Source organism: Arachis ipaensis, chromosome B9, assembly GCF_059453495.1.
Source record: "Arachis ipaensis isolate K30076 ecotype BB chromosome B9, ASM5945349v1, whole genome shotgun sequence".
NCBI lineage: Eukaryota > Viridiplantae > Streptophyta > Magnoliopsida > Fabales > Fabaceae > Arachis > Arachis ipaensis.
This window is the reverse complement of record NC_142444.1, coordinates 108,421,333-108,444,624: the sequence shown is the minus strand read 5'-3', so window position 1 is coordinate 108,444,624 and position 23,292 is coordinate 108,421,333. Positions and strand designations below refer to the sequence as shown.

At 32.4% G+C, this 23,292-nt stretch overlaps 2 protein-coding genes across 2 annotated transcripts; both read right to left on the bottom strand.

Moving 5' to 3' along the window:
* Positions 1 to 776: 776 nt before the first annotated feature.
* Positions 777 to 1,517, bottom strand: LOC107615709 (uncharacterized). Its single transcript, XM_021111935.2, has one exon. It carries the CDS (start codon positions 1,515 to 1,517, stop codon positions 777 to 779), a length of 741 nt encoding a protein of 246 aa, XP_020967594.1.
* Positions 1,518 to 15,048: 13,531 nt separating this feature from the next.
* On the bottom strand, positions 15,049 to 21,600 carry LOC107615712 (uncharacterized). Its single transcript, XM_088499097.1, has 13 exons — positions 21,451 to 21,600; positions 21,071 to 21,338; positions 20,838 to 20,934; positions 20,585 to 20,690; positions 20,375 to 20,459; positions 20,045 to 20,191; positions 19,790 to 19,940; positions 19,501 to 19,630; positions 18,879 to 19,026; positions 16,864 to 17,043; positions 16,724 to 16,812; positions 15,482 to 15,577; positions 15,049 to 15,054 (listed from the first exon to the last, which is right to left on the bottom strand). The coding sequence occupies exons 1-13, from the start codon at positions 21,598 to 21,600 to the stop codon at positions 15,049 to 15,051; spliced, it is 1,653 nt and encodes a 550-aa protein (XP_088355223.1).
* Positions 21,601 to 23,292: the final 1,692 nt, after the last annotated feature.

Sequence of the window (23,292 nt, the reverse complement as noted above, 5' to 3'; positions counted from 1 at the left end):
CGGTGAAGGAGGGAACGGTACCATGGTAGTTCTGCTGGAACAAAAATAGGATGCACTGCTATGGATAACTTATACAATTGAGAATCCCACAGATGAACCCACTCCCTAGAGTGATGTATTTTGACACAAACAGCGTGATCGCTAGAGAGTAACAACACCAATGGGGAGGGAGCTTACTCTGGCATCTGAACACCGAAGATGAAGAGAACACGATAGCACTCTTCTAAGAAAAAGAAAGAAGAAACCTAAATGCATGAACCTAATTCCTAATTTGATAATACATCAGATTTTAATTTGTAATAAATGTAATTGTTGACCCATAAAACATTTTAACACATGATTCATTTCTATATTTAAACAACTCTTGATAAGATTTAAATAAAAAATGAAATAGTATAAACCACTATTTGTTAAGCTTAAAAAAAATAAAACATTATACAAATAAATAAAAAACATCATACTAATTAGATATATATTTTTCCACACAATAATTAGGCATAACTGAAATTAATATTTAAAAGACTAACCAAAAGATTTATAGTCTTCTGAATCCTAAACAAAAGAAGGAGCCATTCAAATTTTATCAAAAACCTCTGTGAAAACAGCATTCTCAGTGAAATTTGAAAATTCTGAATTTTCATCAAATAGAAAAATCTTTAGTCCACTTCTGCTCCTCACGCAAGATACAGCAACATAAAGTTGACCGTGGAAAAATACTGGACGCCGTAAAAATAATCCGACAACAGATAACGTTTGCCCTTGACTTTTATTAATCGTCATTGCAATGACAAGCTTATTAAAAACTGTCTACGCTGAAATTTAAAAGGTATCCTAGCATCACTTGGAATGAGATTCATTCGAGCAATATATACTTGATCACCAATGTTACTACCAGAAACAACCTCGGCTGCAATCACGTTTGATCCCAGGTCTTTTACAATGGGTCGAGTTCCATTGCACAAACCATTAGTTGGATCAATATTTCTCAACAAAATAATAGGTACCCCTTTCTTCAATTTGGGAGAATGATTGGGTAAGCCAGAACATCTAATTTGGTTTAAAAATTCAGTGGTTATCCAACTACAATCAATATCACCATAAGCATCACTACCACAAATAACATCGGCACTCAAATATTCCTTTTCTTCACCCGGTAACAAATTAACTATGTAGTTATTAATCTCTTCAACAATTTCAACAGTTGGAGCCAATATTTCCTTATCTTGAAAGAAAATTGGATTTTCAAAATTGACAACAATATTTGGATAAACCACATTTATAATATCTTCAACTAGATTATCAGAAGTATAGATAAGCAAATCAGTCGGTACTTCTACACAAAGTTTATCATTGATAACCGCACCAGATTTTCCCTCTCCTATCTGAAGTATCCACTCTAAAAAGGATCTTAACTCCTCCACAACAACATCTTCCAATGCACTATCCAATCTCATATTCTTTGTTAAGGTTAATACCTCAAAATGCTTCCAAAGCATTGAAGAATTAATAGTGGCCATCACAATCTCAGCTCTGGAAGCTCTTGGGATGACAGGTAATACTTGTCAAAAATCACCACCCAAAACAATTATTTTTCCACCAAACGGCAAATCTTTGTTAACAACAGACACAAACGACATTATATCACGAAGGGTTCAATCCAATGCCTCAAAAGCCAACTTATTAGTTATTGGTGCTTCGTCCCAAATAATCAAATCAGCACATCAAATCAATTCTGCCTTAGCACTATCTTTTGAGATCCTACAAACAGTATCCTCATTTAGCTCAATTAGAATGTTGAACATCAAATGAGCTGTCTTACCCCTTGGTAACAACAATGCTGCAATTCCACTCAATGCAACATTAATGACAATTTTCCTTTCAGATCGCAACCTAGCTGATAATGTCCTGTACAAGAAAGTTTTTCCAGTTTCGCCGAATCCATATATAAAAAACCACCCACCTTCTTTGTTACAAACACAATTGACAATTTTCTCATATATAACTCTTTGTTCTTCATTCAACTTCAATAAATTTGAATCATGTTCCTGGATTAATAAAGCAATATCATATTGCATTTCCCATAACAACATCGAGTTACTGAATTGAGAAACCAATTGCATGTCTGGACATGGCATACCAGCATAATCTCTTAACGACTTTCCATTATTCTGGAGCAACTTCTCAATCTCAATCAGACAGAAAGTCTGTAATTCACTTTCAGTCATTTGTAACCCTACAATTACAAGTTGCTTAGAAACCCAAAATAAAGATTTAGCATCTATATTTAAAACAAATGTGTGTCTATATACACGTGTGTGCACGCACAGACACGCATACATATTAATCTATAAATACACACGAACAATTCTTATTAGACAAGTTTCACAATGTAATAAAAAAAATCATACCTGGAAATCCAAGTTCTCGTCGTCTATAATAAAGGATACCATCAGATAATAACTTCCAAGTCTCCTTCTAAACAAACAATGGCCACATAATAGAACCAGACAACAACAATATCACAAAAAATTTCCTTAACTGCTCTCCCGATGACAACTCGGCAACTTCTTTAATAGCATAAACAAATTCATTATCATCAACCAAAAAACCCATAGCTGAACATGCATCTTGAAATGTATCATATACAATTGAATTAACTGTTCTTATACTTCGAAAACTGGTGCAACCTCTTTGAACATTCAACAATAATCGCATGTAAAACAATTCACCTATAGACGGATGAGCAAAACTTAATCTACCAATTGAAAACCCTTTTCGTCTTGGCATCCATTCCCTAGATTCTGGGTCATATACAAATTTACTTGGGTACTCAACATATGTCAAACATTGCCATTCAGCATATTATCTATTAGCTAACATCCAAGCAGTAAACATCATCATCAAATCTCTATTCCGAATAAATACTGAACTAACAATGTCACTGTCATCAAACACAACATACTGTTGACTTGGCAAATGAAAAGTCAACCACTGCACAGCAGACCATCTATGATGTATATCATACGCAAATATTCTCCACATGGACTCTGAAGGAGAAAGATAACGACAATCATAATACTGCTTAATCTAATCCAGAACCTGCAAATTTTGACAACCAATTGTTGATTGGTCCATTGTAGCAGTCAAAAGATCAGGGCCCTTGTTGACATACTTAAAAAGATATTTGATAACATTTGACTTGTTACAAAACTCTAAGTTTATGTGAGCCTGATATTTCATTAACAATAACGGATTATAAGGCACTACAAATCTGTTATCAATATTTGTACCGCACAACTTGACGGTAATACCCATGTCACGACGTTTATATACTGGATACCCATCATCATCAAATGTAGTCTCATTCACAAACTGCTTAGGGTAAAACTTTGAACATTTACCATCTTTCATATAGGGAGAAGTCGACCGTATCGGACCATGAAACATATATTTTGTGACCATCCTATACAAATTAGGAAATTTTGCAGGATTAGGTAATTCTACACAAATTAATTCATCAACAAGTTTAACATTCTGCAACATGTTTCTTCTATCAAGCCAAAGCAAAAAATGTGCATGGGATAAACCTCTTTTTTGAAACTCGATTGTATACATACCTTCATAAAATAACAACTAATAAATCAATAAATATAAAAATAAATTGTACAATAAAAACAAATTATTATAAGTTAGTCCTAAAAGAATATAAAATCAAAGAAATACAAAAAATATACCAGCATTGAGAGGACCGAAAAAAGTGCCACCTTTAAGGTCAGTTAGAAGACACTTCAGCTTGGCATGAAAAACTCAACAAGAAATATCCGATCTATCAGCAATTGGAATCCCTTCACGACAGGTATATCTTTGAAATTCAGGCCAATTTGGATTACAAGTAATAATGAGGAACAAATCAGGATAACCATAATGCTTGCAAATTGCCATAGCATCCTGGAAATTATTAAACATATAACGTTTACCACCTGTAAAAGAAAATGGTAGTATAACCCTTGTCCTAATTGAGGATGCTTCGACATCACCACGTTGCATAGCTTCCTCTATACCATGCAAAAACTCCCCTCTAATTGTACTTTATTTCTTCCTAATTTCAAAGAGTCTCTGTGATTCTATCGATGCAAAACAATCAACAACAAATTGTTGGAACAACCTCCTAGCTTTGTGAATGATGCTTCCCTCATATTCTCTCACTTGTAATCGAAAACTCACAAACTCACGCAAAGACATCCTCGTCCTTCTTCCACGCACGTAAGTATTTTGAACCCCTCGATACGGGATATTCAATTGATACCCATCCTCACCAAAAGGAAAAAGTAAAGGATACTATAATGACAAGTATAAAGCATGAGTTTCATAAATCTGTTGCAATTGACCACTGGTGGACTGAACAATAACATCACGACCATGGTCGGATGATTCGAAATCTCCAACTATCAAAGCAGCAATCTCATCACACGAAAGCTAATTGTAAATTCTTGGATCATGTACTCGCTGAGAAAACAATCTCAAACAAAATTCCTGCGAAGGATGATACTCATAAAATTGTCGAGCTCTCCGAAACAATTGGGCTATAACATTGTGTTCATCAATCATTTGCATTAGACCAACTATCAATTCCTTATCTATTTCAGTTGTTTGCCTACAGAAAGACATAATACAATAATTCATTTAAAATCTCTCTAGCCCATGGTATAAAACAAAAAACTAAAAATGATACACATATAATGGAAAATAATCATACTAATAATCAACCATAGAAGTTGAAAAGAACGTACCTGAAAATTCCATGGCGATTGACTACTTCGTGCTGCGTGTCATAGATATATAACTGTGCAAATTTTGGATTTTCACCAATAGTTGGTAGCAAACTCCCAATTCGATGATAAACTTGCCCATTTATGATAAATTGAGGTGGTCCACTACCATCGTTAATTAAGTCATGCACCTTACATCCAAAAGAAGTGAATGCAAACATACTATTGTACAATCTAATATTTTTTTGAAAATGCAAAGACTTATTATCACGACCATCTATAAGGTTACACAATAATTCTGGAGGCCTTTACAAATAGGGTAATTGAACTTTTCCTTTCGAGCAACAAAGTGTAAATACTGGTTGATTTATTGTTGAATATTTTTCAACACGCTCTAAGAACCAAAAGTTTGCCCCCACAAAATGAACAAGTGTAATCAGCATCACCAATATCAAGACACCATGTATAGATTTCAAACAAAAGGAAAAGATCACTGCAATCACCTTACACCACAAACACACTGAAGAAAATTAGTATGAATAAACTAAATAAATCAACACATACAAATTAAATCAAACGATAAAAAGAAATATTATCATAGAACGAAACAAAAAAAAACAAATACCTTGAAGCTCACTTTGCAAAAAACAAGATGATCAATCAGAGAACCAAATGGATTTTTGGAATTTATGGAAGGATCATATATATCTGATTCATCTATTTTTTGAAAAAAAAGATTATGGAGTAAGCATAATTAATCTTTGATATTTTAAATACATGTTACACACATATCATTTACAATACGAAATAAAAAAGGATTCCCCAAAAAATAAAAATAAAATTAAACATAGAATATGAAATAAAAAAATTTAAAGGAAACTAATTTCAAGATATATTAAATTAAACATTACTACAATCACCACGACTACCACTATTACTGTTATTATTATTATTATTATTATTATTATTATTATTATTATTATTATTATTATTATTATTATTATTATGAAACTAAGTTTTATAAAAACACATGAATACACGAAATATAAGATTATGTTATAAATAATTAAAATAGAACTTAAACATATGATAATACCTGAAGCTAATAAATTTTGTGTTAGACCGCTAGCATCTCGATCAACACCTACATCATCCAATATTTAAAATAAATCAAAAGAAAATTCAAATAAAGAATGAAAAAAGATAATAGTAAAAAAAATATAAAAAACAAGAAAAGTAAAAAAGAAAGCCAATATATAAAAAAATCCATAGTAACAATAACAAATATGATAGGTGAAAAAGAATGAAGATCTACAATATTTAACCATTATGAAAAAAGAAAAGTAACCTATAGTATTTGTGGATGTAGTGCTAGGTAATGAGCCAACAACATTTCCTACAAAATATCACAAACAACAATGAGCATGACACAATACATACCATATGTAACATTTAGTTGAGAAATACGTGAAAATTTTACCCAAACCATGTGAATGTTGAGATCTTTGACTTTGTTTTCTTTTTAAACATTCTTTTCTATATAACCTTGCAGAAGCACATAAGTGAGACATTTAAACTTGATTTCTCCCACAAAAACAATAGAAGATAAATACACCACTATAGAACAATGAATCTTCAAGATGACACTTGAGTAATTTTATTTTTGAAAGGATACCAAGAAATCACTTCAACAAACAAAACTATACACATATATATAAACACACACAAAAATATAGATATCTATAAATTAAAGCTACAATAGGAATGAGAGAAAAAATGTAAAACCTAAATATTTAATATTGATATGAGGCTAATCTAACAAAAATATGTAGAAAAGGTGACTTACCAACCATAGTATCTAAGCTATACCTAATAACACAATATACTTAATACATAGCTAGCTAAAAGAATAACACATAACTCATAATTCCTTGTTTGACACTGGCAGTAATCTTACATGGTTATCTTTTAATATTGACAAAATTATTATTATTATTATTATTATTATCTTCTAGCTGCGACAGTGTAAAAAGGAAAATATCTTGATAGAATACTCGAATAACTACAAAACAACAGTTAAAGAAATTAAAAGTACACAATATATTAATAAATAGAAAAGCTGCTGAATTTCATCAGGTCTTGTACTTTCACAAGAAAGTACATACATATATATAAATAAACATCATAGGTGCAAATTTCAAAATAACCTAGAATCCATAACCTGACCATATAACATCATTTATACAGGACATTGTGTACAATCCCTAGCAAAGCACAAACAAACAAAAGGAAAGTATGAAACCATGCTAGTCTTTGGACACAGCTTAAAAAATGGATGGGATAGAGGCAACATCTTCATATTTGATTAAAACATTGGATTCAGTGTATATAAGTTAACTACTACTTAGATTAGTAAACTATTTCATAGTAACACCAGTAGCTCCATTAAAACATCTCAAAGATCACAGTCCTTGAGAACCTTGGAAGTTGGGCCAAGCTCCTTATCAGCAACATCATCAAAAGCTTTTTTCAGATTTTTCTTAACCTTTCCACCCCTAGGAGGATTGTAAACAATCTCTTTCTTGATCACATGAACAGGGGACCCATCAAGAATAGCAGAAAGCACACCCTACAATGCAAACGAATGGAATAATTGAATAAATGTAAATAGTAGAGAACATGCAACCATATAGATTGACAAATCATCTTAATTTTCCAACCCAATTAAATTGATTATCCTCCATAATTCATGGAACACAATAGATAATTTAACCAAACCAACACATTCATAATTAAAATAACTTCCAATGAACAACTTACCGTAGTTTCCACCGGAGGAGAATTCAAGAGGACCTCAATTTTGAGGCTGCACTCCCTATCAGCAAGTACACTATCATCAACAGTTTTCCCTTTCTCTTTCACAATATCAACTTCACTACTTACACTACTAGAAAAATCACTTTTAGCGGCCATTTATTTTATTTTTAGCGGCAATAAAAATAGCCGCTATTACATTTACCGGCAATTAGACATTAGCCGTCTTATGCTCTGTCGCTAAAAGGGTTTAGCGGCAATTATAACATTTGTCGGTAAAGACCATTTTAATTACCGCAAAAAGTATATAACTTTTAGCGGCTATTTTCTTGGCAATTTATATGGCTACCAAAAGTAATTCTAAAATTAGAATGTTATTCACTTTTAGTGGCCATTACTATTGTCGCCAAAAATCATTTTACCGGCAATTTATATGGCTACTAAAAATAATCCTAGAATTATAATGTTATTCACTTTTAGTTGCCATTACTATTGCCGCTAAAATTTTAAGACCCTTTTAATTATACTCACTCTTTTAGAAATAACAACCTATCTTTTTTTGAAAATTTCAAATTATTTTTACCAAAAATTATTATTATTATACATAATATAAATATACTAAAATTAATTACTACAAAATGAAATATTTCATTAAATTCAAAATATTTATACACAAATTTCTCTTAAAAGATACTAAAGCATATACAAATTTATTAATTTTATGCAATCTCCAAATGATACAGCTTTGGTCCAAGAGATAAGTTAGCTGCAGATATGTCTTTTCCATTGACAAAAGGACCCTATATGAAAGTTGCAAGAATCATTCGTTAAATGAAAATATAGGAAGTTTCCTGCACAAGTTTTAATTTACAGACTTTAAATTATACCAAAGAGTAATTGCTAGTTAAGCATGGTGAATTAGTAGCACACAAGATGTCACATTAATGGCAAAGGGTGCTATATAAATATTATGAATCGAGTTCTCCACAATCACTCTCAGATAACCTAAATGACTTCTCTGGGAGTACAAGCCTACAAAGGGCCCTTAGATTAGTCAAACAACTTGTTTCTCTATGTTTGTCTAAGTAATGTGCTGGAAATGAAATTAGTGTTTACTTTGGAGGATGGGAAAGAATTGAGAGATTCTAGCTTGTGTCTCTACCTCCCAGGATTGATTCAAGCAACAGATTCCAAGTTTAGGAATAAGTTCTAGACTACTTGCTTTCAATTCAACAATCAACTCAATTCAAATCCCAGACGTCTTATGCAAAGGGAGTAAAAATATCAGTGGTACATTTTACAGCGAATATCTACAAGAATAAAGATAAAAATAGATTTTGGCATATCTTGAATGGTATGTGAGCTTTCATAATGACTCCATGATATATACACAAAAACGGCAAAAAGATCAAACATTGGTTCATCAAGGAGAACCATAGAAGATGGTAAATATGTTTATGACTTTATCAACAAATTACTGACCAATAAAGAATGCAAACAATAAAAGAAAGAGAAAAGCAAAAATAAGTCGTACATTTTCATTAAGGTAATCGTTGAAAGAGCTTAGTTCACTTAGCAATGCTTGCTCTATTCCATCATTGGGATCTTTGCTATTGAGAAATCCAATAAATGTAGAAAAGATCTTCAACCCACTACATAAAAAAATTCATGCATGTATTAGTCAATTGGAGGACATCTAATATATTCATCTTAACATTTAAGAATAAAAAGCTGACAGAGGAGAAAGCGAATGTTGCTAGGCTTGTCTAATTTGAAGCAACTATGCTTCATTTTTCTCTCTAAATATTCCAAACCAAGTACATCAAGCACAATAAAAACATAATAATAGCATAAAAATATCTAGTAATGATAAGGAAATCTAGAAGATAGATGCATACACTATAGCTTTTTCGGGTGGAGTTACCAATGGTGGGATAGGATACTTCTCTTCCAGAATTTGTGTGATGATATCCGAATCAGAAACCCACTTCTAATAAAGCTTTCTGATAGGAACTTTACCCTCAGTATTAATTTTAAGGAACCTAAACCAATAACACAAACAATAAGAAAAGGAACAAGAACAAGAACAACAACAACAAACTAATAACTCTTGTACAAAGGAAGAACTTAAAAAAAGAAATGAACCAGAAGATCACCATTCTGGCTTGTTGGTCAAATCTACCAACTTAGGGTCATAAAGAAGATGTTTCTCCTCAAGAATCAGCAACACCCTTTGGCAGAAGGGACCTGAAAGACAATTCAAACAACTGTCACTAATTGATTATAGGAACCTCAAGTTCAAAGGTCAAAACCAAACATAAATATTTTCCTCCCTCAATTGAAGTCAAATGAATAATTACTAATTCCAGACACAGAAACTGAAATGAAACACATGATAACATCATTGCCATTTTCTTCAAAGGCATCAAATTTCCACTCTAGTAAACACAGTTTTAGAACTGAACTCCTTTATTATTTCAGAATTAGGACTCAGATAATTTTATCAAAATTATACAATTCAGAACTAGGAAAAATTCTGTAGGTCTATCTGATCTATAAAGTCCAAATAAAAGAAAATCAATTGAGACCCCTAATAATAATCATTAATACTTTATAGTAAGTCAAACAGATTTCAGTATATGCGTGACAAAAAGTCAAGCTGAACTCTAATAAAGAGACCCAAGATTGAAATAATATACTGTGCTTTTCCATGAAAGCCAATAACTAGAACAAACACAGGGGAAATGTACATTGTTGGATCTTCCTTCTCTTCAAAGTTCAATTCAAAGCTTAATTACTTTTTAAGCCAACAACATTTATAACTGATAAGGCAACGAAGAAAAAGTGATTGAATGTGAATCAGCATCATATAGCAGATCAAGAAAGCAAGAAAGCAAGAAAGCAAGAAAGCAAGAAAGCATTTCAAACAAGTTAAGGGTTTGCTAACCTTGCCGCCAATCTTCTTCTCAAGCTCCCTAACAAGCTTAACATGAATCTTCCTGAAGCATATAATTGAGATCCTTACACTGCGGAATTGATATATAAATCCTTGAAGTCACTCTTAAGATCCTGGTTGGTGTTTCAAGATCAAATAATGCCTGCAACAACAAAGGTTGAATGCACCTGGAGGCTGTAATTAGTACTAATTAGCAATATTTCAATGGCAGTCTCAAAATCAAGATAATGTTGGCTATTATCTTTAACTCTGTAGAAAACATTTCAAACTCTTAAACCAAAATCCAAATATAAACGGAGCAAGCAAGCAAGAACGGTAGATCAAGCAAGTAAGAATGGAGAAGACAGAGAAAATAAAAAATTAGGATCTGAATCACTTAAACACTTCAATTTTAGCTTGATCTGTCAGATTTATTAGGATCAAGCAAGCAAACATAGCAAAAGTAATAACACGGAGAGGAAATCACATGCTTCTGAATATTCAAACCAAAATCGAAAAATAAACGGAGAAGACCTACCGGTGGTGACGATATTGTGCGTCTACGTGCAAGAACGGTGGTGGTGTAAGTGGCGGAGGTATGGTGTTGCGACAAAAGCAGCAACGGTGGCTGAAAGACCTTGGCAACATAGATCAGAGACGAACAAACGATGACAGAGATGTGGATCTAAGGCGGATCAGATGGAAACGAAGTCCAAGGAATAGGATGATGGACGGCGGCTATCGGCAATGGTTACGGTGGTGGTAGTGGTGATGGTGGCCGGCGATGGCAATGGTTACGCGAGTTCACTACAAAAAATTTGGGTAAAAATGGCGGTTTTTTTGGGTAATTACGGCGGTTTGAACCGCCATTATTACCAAGTACGGCGGTTTTGAAAAATGCCATAATTCAGAGCGCCATTTTGGTTATTACGGCGGTTTTTTAAAAACCGCCACAATTTCCTGAGGTTAAAATGGCGGTTTTCTGCTGGGTTAAAACGGCGGTTTTTTACTGGGTTAAAATGGCGGTTCAAACCGCCGTTATTTCCAGGTTAAAACGGCGGTTTAAGGGTTGGTTAAAATGGCAGTTTAAATCGCCATTATTACCCTCACAGAATGGCATTTTAGTCGGTTAAAATGGCATTTTTGAACCGCTATTTTTACCCTAATAGTGGCATTTCAGTTGGTTAAAACGGCATTTTTGAACCGCCGTTTTTACCCTTACAGAGTGGCTTTTGATTGGTTAAAATGTCATTTTTGAACCGCCGTTTTAACCCTAACAGTGACACTTTTTTATCGTTTAAAAATGCAATTTTTACCCTCGTTTTTATCGTGTTAAACAAATAATATTTATTATTAGAAATCATAATCCATAAACAAAATATTATATAACTCAGAAACAAAGTATTAAACATAATATATGATTTTTTAGTATTAGAAATCAAAAGTAATAACTTCTATACAAAGTATCAAACATAACATAATTTTTCAACTATAAATGTCATAACATGTAAATCTTAATACATAAAATCTCCATATTTCATGCTGCTCTATTGCTTGCTCCAGAAGACCTACTTTCTAACTATTTTGGCGATGAAATCTCACTCTCTTGATTCAATTCCTACAACAAAAATATAATTTGAAAACATAATAAACAAAATATTAAAGAGAAATAGTAAAGCCAATGGAAAAAGAAACACATAAACCAAGATAATAATATTATTATTTGTCAGGATTGTGCAGTAAAAAAGCATTACACAGCAGTTGATCTTTCCCTTCCACTTATGCATGCAATTTCAATTTTCATTCGTTTCTTAGCATTTTTAAAGTCAATATTCCATGTTTATAAAATGTAGCTAAACAGAGAAAAAGAAATAACCAAATATTACCAGATACAAGCCTTCTGGCTCCGGGAACAAGAAGACTCCAGTCTATAGCATAGCCTTCATATTTGTGTTTATGTTTATAAAGCGGGGCCTGATTAAAAACCACAGCAGCTCCTTGGACACCCTCTGTTTCTGACTCTGCTAGAGTATTCAGATGAGAGCTTAAGTCCCTAACCTACAAATCAACAAGTATATTATTGTCACAACAAAATGGTCAATGACTTCAGAAAATAACAACAAAATGGAAAGTTTATGAGGACTGGACGTGTCCTTGGAATTGCTATGATAAATGTTTTGTAGTGAAGGGAATATATCAGAAATGTTTCTCATTTTATGAACTGCTATATTCTTTAAAACTTATGGGGATTACTATTGAAGTAATACCTTATCATGTCACATCTCAATACTTCAACACAGATCATGTAAGGCACCTTCTCCCTAGAATTCAAGAGAACAGCTTCATCTTCAGGAATATAAAGCACACGGTACATGCCCTTTCCCAAAGAAAAACAAACTCCTAGGAATAAGGAAAGCAAGATTCATAGATAAATAAGAACCAAGTGAACCCATAAATAAAAGAATGCATACACAAATTACACACAAAAAATGTGAGTTTAAAAGCAAAGAACTAACAACAGACAACAATTCCTTGAGTGCACAAATGAAAAGTTGATTAACAATACCACTAAAAAAATGGCCCCCCAATAAACATCAGAATGGAAGTTTCTAAACACGCAAAGCAAGGCAACTAAAGAAGTATGGAAATTGTTGCCATTGCCACAAGGAGAATTTCTCAGACTAGATTTTGGGAATAAAATGCCATTTGATTCTGTTCGGACAAAACACATGACAAATAGTAAATCCTTTCAGCATCAAAGAACAATATTAACATCATATCATTCACAGTTAAGAAGTACCTCCAGTATTCTGTGCCTCTGTCAAATGTAAATTGATCTCTGCTAGAGACTTAAAAGTTAAAACATAGAAACAGCAACAAATAGATGTCAGAAGCCAATGATGGAACATGTTCAAATAAGTAAATATATACATACATATTATCATTAAAAATATAATAAATAAGTACAATCAAATTAGCAATGAACCTCTTAGGAAGATAATGATCTAGAATCACAATAACCAATAAACCTAGAATCTGCATTAAAAATAAATAAATAAATAAATAACCAAAGTTGAAGAAATGTATATATAGAAGTTAAAGAAAGAGATTAATTATTACCTAATAAGAGAGAAAGAAGAAGAGATTGACATGTGTTGAGGAACTGAAAACATTTTAAGTCTTCTTGTGATGTAATCAATGAAAGAGAGGCATGTTGGTGGATTCATCTTCCACTCAAAAGTTGAAAGTACCAAATTTAAAAATTATTTAGAAGATTCATTCATCTAATTTATAGTATAAACATACTTCAATATCTATTGTACTTAATACAACTTTTTCTGAAACCTGCTAAATTGATATAATTAAACTAACATTATAAACAAAAGATTACATTATAAAATGGAGTGTAAACTCTCATTTGTTATATAATCCACGTTTTATCTTATCTCTTATGATCATTTTATCACGAGTAGCATTAAGAAAAAGTAAAATTAATTAAAATGCATTATATAGATTTCTATATATAACTTCTCCTAATACAATAACTCATTTTTCCTTGGGAATAATAATAAGAACGATGAGTGGCACAAATTAAATCCATATATACGACCATAGCAAGAAGCTAAGAAAGTTTTCATTGGACTAATATAGGGTGGCTAAGAAGATTACATGGTAGAAGTAAATTGGCGAAATTAAAAGAACTCATATTCATATAACCCTAATGCTAATACTTAAACACAAAGTAGACAAGTAATAAGTAGATAATTAATTAAAGATATATATTTTATAATATAATAGTAGGAAAGTGATAGAAGAAACTCTAAACTCAAACACACAACGCCATAGATAGATCTAAATCCCCTCCATCGATCCTATATATAGTAGATGCTTAAAAGTCCTTTCCTTCAACACTTGTCTACCTTGCTAAATCTGCAAAAGAGACAAACACAAAAAAATAAAAAATAAAAAATGAAAAGTGTGAGTAATAAGTAATCAAGGTAAGTGATGAGAAATGGGAATGAAGGAAAATGAGGCGTGATTTGTTACTAATAAGGTGCGTGAGGGAGGGTATGTAGAAGCAGATAATAAGAAGTGCCATGGTGGAGAGAGTGGAGGGTAAGACCCCATTAGTTAGTTAGAAGAGGTTGACCAGTGATGGCGTTAATGAGGACTGCATCCTCCCCAAATGCCAACAACTCTTCAATGCTCTATCTCTCATAATTTTCTTTTTCTTTTTTCTTTCTCTCTCTCTTTCTCTATGAGCATCACACTAGTACAAGGTTGTATTCTTCAAACACATTAACAAAATGAGAACTAAGCAAAAGGATAATGACTGGTCAAAGTTTGATAAGTGTTTAGGTTAATTGTGTGATATGTCCAGTACTCAGAATCAGAACAAAATGTGTTGGTGTCTTGTACTTAAGATATATCTAACATGAAAACAGAGAAAGCATTATCATGTGTAAGAAATACAAAATGTGTTTGGGTCCACAGCATTCAGATCAGAGATACAACAAAGGAAATACCAAATTAAATCTGTATTCATTCATATATAAATATTACACAAATTCACTATGGACTAATACCACTGGCAGAAGAGGTAGTTCCATGTGACATATTACTATATTATATTATAATATTAAATAGAAGCTTAGAAATGAGACCAGGGAGAAAGAAATTAAAAGGGCTGGTTCCGTGAGATATAATAATCTCTTCATGCCCAAGTTTGATCTTCAAATTATTAGCTTCTTTGGATAGAGAGCAATCTTCACCTAAGAAGGTGCACCGTGAAAGTGACCCCCCAAGACTAAATTCTCTCGATTACATATAATTTGGTTATTTCTGTATTTTTCAAGTCCTATATTACAGAACAGTGGGGACAGATAAGGGAAATATACAGATCAATGAATATTACCTACTGTTGCTTCCTGAGCGATTTTTGTTTTCTTTTTCAACAGCTCACCTTTAGCATTATAGTCAGAGAGGCTGAAGTAAGCTTATCATTTAATCTTTTCAAGTCTTTCTCCAATTCTTCTTTATCAGATAGAAGAGCCTGTACCTAAAACACATAACAAGAAAAAAGGTAAAAGTAGAACAAACCAAAGGTACCCGTTATTTCATTTTACATCAGGTAATAAAGCAAACATTAAGTTTCACTTAGTTATGGGCACAAATCATTATTACCAAAACAATTCAGCTCAAGCTATAATTTCCAAACCGGCATTCTTTTCTTTTTCTTTTGGTGGTGAACAAAGTCTAGTAAGATTCAGCATCAGTCAGCACACCAAGGACAAGACATGCCCCTAGGCTCAAAAGAGCACTTACGCGTAATAAGAAAGTCTCTTTTTCCCAATTAAACATTTATATATCAATGAGATTAAAAAAGAAAAAAGGAGTAATAAAACAAGACAAGTATGTCACGAAGAATTTTGCTATAGACATTAGTCCAGAGTTACAAGTTTTGAAGGGCTTATCTTTTTTTTCATGGACTTATAAATTCATCACAGATTTTCCTAGGAACTTATTTGGTACCCGTTTTTTTAACTTTAGGATTTCTAAGTCTATTGTAAAACTCTTCAAACACCTACTTGTTTACTTTAAAGAAAGTAAAAAGGTATATACTATTCGATATAAGATTCCTAGTGTAGAATTCTCAAGAATGTCCTACATTCTACAACTGCACACTGCCTACAGATAAAGCTAATCAAGGGTATATACTATTTCCATGAACAAAAATTAAAACAGAAAAGAACATTTATATTAACTGGACATTACCAACACATTATTATTAATAGTTCATATCTAAACTTTCAATCTTTATAAGGAACGGCCAAAAGACTTTAAAAGTAAAGAAATCTAATGAGACCTTTTTATCTGAGATTTAAGTTCAAAAGCATGTCATTTGAGGAGTTCCAAGTATAGCCTATATGCTACACATTGGAGATTTCTACAAGGAAGAACCCTGCCAAAAAGAATAAAGATATCAACATCACATATGAAAACACTAATAAACTCTGAGTGAATGAGAACAACAGTAGAAATCAGATACAGGGTAAGCAATTTTCTTAATAAAATTAAATTTGATAGCTGAATTAAATTCAAAGCATCTGGAATTTTGAACACAAAAATCAATATTAAAGTGCCAATAAGAAACACGTTTGTGCCAATCCCTGCAACAAAAGGAAGAAAAAAGATTAAACCGCACCATGTAGAATCCACACACTTCCTTATCGTCCCATGTCACTTCTTTGTACCCTTTCCTCTCTTCCTCCGTCAAGTTCCGAGCTTCAAATACTACTTTGATCAAATGCATTTCATTCTAAAAGCACTAAAGTTCTCACCTACCACAGAATGCAGCCCAATGAAGAGCAGTCCATCCATTTACAATGCAGAAGTTCACATTTACACCAGAAATTATTGTGGGTTGTAAGGCCCAATCATAGCCAAGAGCAGCCGCAAGATGAAGTACTCCTTGGCCACCCTCATCCAATACATGGGATTTAAACAAGTACTTTTCATTCAATCCTTTTTACAAGATAATTAACAAAATAAACAACAAGAAGATTCTTTAAACAATTAGGTATTCAATTTACTAGGCAGAGTATATCTTTCTTTAAACAACTTAGCATATAAACAAGTCAACTGCAAACTAAAATGCAGTAAATGTAGTTTGATTTTCCCACCATAAAATGTGAGCATTCAAGTCATGACATTGATGAAAAAAGAAAACAAAGAAGGCATGTCCTTGTTGGATTTAAATTGGGAGCTAAGCTAGTTTTGAATTTAAAAAATGCACAATGATGAACATGCAGTAGTTATAATAATAAGCACCAAAAAATCATCTATCTATATCAGAAAACAAGTTCCACTCTTTTCCATCTCTCTCAGGAAATTCATCAACCACATGGCAAGCATAACAATACTACTAGAAAACAAGTAATTGAGAATGAACAGAAACACACTACAAGCAATGTTGAGTGGATCGAAGAAAAAGAGAATGCGGAAGTGAGAACGTACCGGCGCTACTGGCGGAGGAGACACATTAATGGAAGAGGTGCTTGGCTCAATCTCATAAGCTATGGCGTAGTGACCAGATTTGGAAACGCGTCGATAGAGGAGGCGCCTTCACTCGAGTGCAGAAGGTTGATGGAAGCGAGAGAAATGAGATGAATGCTGGTGACCATGGCGGCGACAAGCTTTAGGGTTTTAGATCAACTCACTCTCATTCCCCTTTCCCTCTCCCTCCGATGTGCGATCTCAGATTATACCTAAAAGGAAAAAGAAAATCAACCAAGAGAATTATACTTAGAGAGCTATAGAGACGAAAGCTTCACAAAACTCAGATTCAACCAAGCAGGACCATCATTGAAGGGGAAAAGAAAATAAAGGCTCTGTAAAAGCTTAACCAAATTAGAATTAAGAAAATTCAGGATCAACTAAGATGCACAACACCAGATAGCAGAAGCTCCATCGAAGACAGCAATGATGGCGTTGCTTGTGGTGACGAGGAGATGAGGGCGGCGCAACAAACCCTCAAATCGAAGCTAGAAAACCTAATCAAAGAAGAGCGCTCCTTCGAAGGCAGCAACAACCGTATTGTATACGGCGGCAAGAGATGAACGCCGGTAATGAGGGAGATCAAAAAATTAGGGTTCGTCACATTCAGATCCCTCTCGCTAACTCTCTCACATTCAATAAGACTGAATAGTGATTATTCTCATATGCAAATACACCACCTCAGCTTTAAATGTGTTTCCTTTTTTTTAATGATAATGGCGTTTTAACCTGCCACAATCAGTGAAAATCGCCGCGAAGAACATGATCATTATGGTAGACGATAAAACCGCCGAAATTAGCAACAATTGTGGCAGTTATATAAACTTGCCATAATATTAGTGCCATTTTAATCAGATTTTTTTGTAGTGGTTAACCCAGGCCAGTAGCGAAATCAATCTTTCATTGATGAAGAAAAGAGGGAGCGAGAAAGTGAAGAGAAACAAAGGATGGAGAGGGAAAGTGAAATTTTCTTTTCTATCTCTTTCTGTATTTTCAATTTGATTTATAGTAGATAAAAAAAAAGAGTGAGAATAAGAGTTTAGTGGCCATAATGGCAATAGCCACTATAAAAATTTAAAAAAAATTAAAATTAAAAGTAAAAAAGGTTAATAATTTTCTGACAATAATAATAATGGCCACTATAACATATAATAATAATGGCAAATATATAATTGTCGCAAAAACATAACTTAAATTAAGAAATTAGTAGCCATTGTGTTATTGCCACTAAAAATTTGTCGCTAAAACATAATTTTTTTGTAGTGTTATATCATCCAATCCAGGAACTTCAGCGCCCTTTTCACCAAGAAAATCAATCGAAGGCTTGCAGTTTGTCTTGATATTGGACCAATTCCCATCAGAAGTGATACCCTCATCCAGCACCTCACACGGATCCTTCTTGCCAACAATATATTCATGGTCACTTGAAGGGATCTTTCCCAAATAACCATCCTAAACACGATTTATTAAAAAACCTAAAAGAAAATCAATCGAAAAAAAACAATAAAGAAGGACAAAATAAAGTAAAACACCATTATGAGACAGGTACATATCAAATACACGAGTTTAAAGATGCAACCTTCAACGGAGTGCGCTCATCATCCACATCATAGTTAGGCAACTCAAACATGGAAATAATAGCAGCATCATCACAAACTCTATCACACGGAAAGTTCCAAAATATTTGTCTGTACCAACACTCTTGGTATCTATTTTAAGAAGCAATTTTTTCCCCAACAATTGTTGGAACATCACAGGATAACTATTTCCACAAACAACCTGAGAAATAATTTAAACACATGGTTCTTAGAAAAATCAAGGACCAAATACACACTCAAACACATTGAACAAACAATTATATATGGCACAAACAGATCTAATCCACTATTAAACTCAACGATAGAAAAAAAAGAGAATAAACCATACACTTGCATCCTTTTGAACTTCTCCAAACAGATCAGCACATGATTTTTTCAGTAAGTAAGCAGCCTCACAATCAAATAAGACAAATACACCATGTCCATTATCATGCTCGACCGCTATTTTGATCCTATATCTGACCATAGAAGAATTACCCAATAAAAAATTTAACACAAAAAAACAAAAAAACAACAAAACAACTATAATTAGAAAAATAGAACAAGGAGAATTAAACAACAACAGAAAAAGAAAGAAAAAAAAGAATATCACACATAAAGAAATAAACACAAGGTACCTAGGAGTCACATTGGTAACATAGTGCTGACAAAAACCACAATAATATGCACCACCTTGAGGCTGAATTGACTTCCCACAAACACAAGCTGAATACCACAAAGGTCCCTCATCCACAGTAGGTCTCACAATACCAAAAACCACAAAAGACCCTTCCTATTATAACATAAAAAATAAACATTGAGATATAAATAGAAAACATAATTTTGTATAAGATTTTCACCAAAGAACAACTAAGTCAAAATTGATTAAAGACATGAAAAATACTCAATAAACCTCATTGTTATCATGGAGTTCCTCAATAGTGCATCTCCTAGTAAGCCGCAGAAAATTATCTTCCAATGAAACACCCTTGCCCTCATTAGCAAATGGTTGTGTTCCATTGATACCTTGGTCAACCATACTAATCATCATAGAATAATTAAAAATAAAAAAGGGAAAGATCAGAAAAAAAACAGAAACAGTATCAACTAAACTTAAAACACAAATAAAGAGAATAAACTGAAATTATATCAACCAAGTTAAAACTATAAATACGAACATCAATGAACTAAACATGTCATTTATTAAGATACTATCCAATAACCTGTTTTTGAAATCAACAACTTCAGCCAAATTTGGATTAAAGAATAGGCGAGTAGCATGCATAACATTTTGGAGACCAACTTGTCCTACAAAACACCCAGCTGAATAGATAAATAAGGAAAATTAGGAAACTAAATATAAAATAGAGAAATTTCAGAAGAAATTGGGAAGCCTAAACATTATAATATTCACTATCCCTAAAGAATTTAACTTTGGCAAGCTGGATCACAACAACTGAATGCTCCATATAACCAGAACCTAAGAAACGATGCACTTCATCCACGTACTCCCCAAACAAAGCACAGCGTATTGTCAACCTGAAGAAAAATATTTTTTTAAAACTTAGATCCATTAACAGTTCAATCTAAAACGCCACTAAAAACTAACAGGCCAATGCTTAACATAAATAATAGGTAACAAATATAAAACACAATCAACATCGAGATAAGGCACATAAAAAAAACTCTTTTGAAGATAACTCAAGAACGATCATCTTCATCACTTTGCCATCTTTCACATACTCTTTCTCTTCACCAACAGAAGTTAGCAAACCAATAACATCTATCCAAAAAAACAAACATCAATAAAATTACAGTTCAAAAGTGCACACTTACATAAAAAATAACCAATAAAAAAGGCAACAAACTGAAACAAAAAAAGAAAATGAAGGGGACAAAGAAGATATAAAATCACCTACCAACTAAGTAAACATAATCTTCAGTCATTTTCAAGAGCTCATCAAATGGACAAAAACTGAAACATGTCTTGGGGATAGCATCATCAGAGATAGGAATAACAGTTGTACGGTTAAGGAAAACCAACTTAAACTCATGTTCTGCTACCCTATGATTGCCTTGGTTTGGAACAACACTAAAATATGACATTCGGTATGTTTGACCCTCAATAATATTCTCTTTAAACCTATTTATGAGCTGCTTCTTAACAGTTGCTTGGATTTTGTTAGACTGCGCAAGAAAATAACAATAAATAAAAAAAATAGTTACAAAGAATACAATTCAAGAGGAAAGAAAGTCATAAATAAAATCAGCCCAAGACCAACAATGAATAGCCACTCACATCTTCGTCAATAAGAACAATTTTCATTGAATTTGCAACATCATGATTTTCAAATGAAGGAACAATCCAAGTTCTTAGTACCCTAACTTTAAGTCTCCATGCCTCCCTTGGAGGGTGGATCTTAGAGATAGAATCAAATGGAGGAGGCATTGGCTCAACCACCAAACACAATAGAGAAAACTAAAAAAAATAGAAACCAGAAACAAAGGATTTCAAAGAAAGAAGGAGGTGCATTGGACCACACAACCAAAGAGTCCCTTTTATAGGCAAGCTAAGAAATCATCAAAAAATTTGAATTTGAATACCTCAAAGAAAAGGTGGAAAAATATGTATCACATAGCATACATCATCTAATATCTATCACATACATATCTATACATTCATACATATGTAGCTACCACAATCAAGAACACCTATGCTATCCTCCTTGGTCACTAATTGAATAAGAAAGGACGGATTCCAACAAATCTCATAGCATTATAATTACTAGCAGCTCAACAGGCACTGCCGTGCCTGTTCAGCCGCTTTTCTATTGAGTTAAAAAAATATTTTTATATTTTTATTTTTAAAATTATAAATTTATTATTAATAATTAAAAAATAAATTATAAAAAAATAAAATATTTTAAGTTATTTAATATATGTAGAAAGTATAAAATAAATAAATTTAATTTAAAAAATAAAAAAATTGTTGTTATTATCTGTAACGAAATCAAGATAAAGATTTAGTAATATTATTTACAAATTAGTTATTTATATATTAAATTTATTTATTTTGTCAATCCTATTTAATTTGAAGTAAAGTTAAAAATTTATATTCAAAACACTCTTTTTTTTATACATAATTCTAATAGATAAAAAATTATTTTTTTAATCTTATATTAAACATCTTTAATTATTTTTAATTTTATTATTATTTTAAAATGATTAATTTTTATTTTGATTATATCATCTCATCATATTAATTTTATTATACATCTTATCATTTCTCTTATAATTATGTTGCCTTGTTTCATTCTCCTTCCTTGTTTTCTTCTTTTATTAACCCCAACCACAATCAATTACCATCGTATCATTATCGCAGCTCTCATTTTTGTTTATCACTTTGATTCATACATATCCATTGTGTTAACTTTTGAGTTGCTAAAGATTTATTAAAAGAATTATTTTCTTATTTGATTTATTAAAGTCATATTTTATCATTTTAAGAAAAAATTTAAGATATCAAGCATTCAAAAATTTTGTATAGAATAATTAAATTTAAATTAATAAAATTAATTTAGGTATCTATATCATCTATAACAATATATAATGCCAAAACATGGAGGTTTGGTGTCCAATTTTTCTTTCCATTTTTATCCTTTTTAGTAACCTACCTCCAGTTACAGCTACTACTTTATTTCCATCCACGTTCACCTCAATATAACTTCTCCACGTTAATTTCTCTCACATCACCCATCAGTTACAGAATTCTACTACTTAATTCCCCACTACTGCATCAGTTACTTCCTCTCACATCAATTACTGCGTCAATTGTATTATTCCCAATTTTTTCTCTTAATGTCTCTCACTTCACTGGTTACTCCATATCTCTCCATAATAGAAAAAATTTCCTTTATTTCTCCTCTGTCTTCTCCTGCATTCTTCTTACTTCGCCTAAATATAATGTAAAATCTACTGTAATTTATTTTTCGTCATTAAATAAAAGTGTATGGCTGTTTTTATATGTTTCTTTGATTAATTATAGTTGAGAACATACCAATGGAAGATTCACGTGGAAGTGGTCGACGAACTTGGCAAGATTATGCCAGACAACGAAGACAAAATATGAGTGAAGAACAGA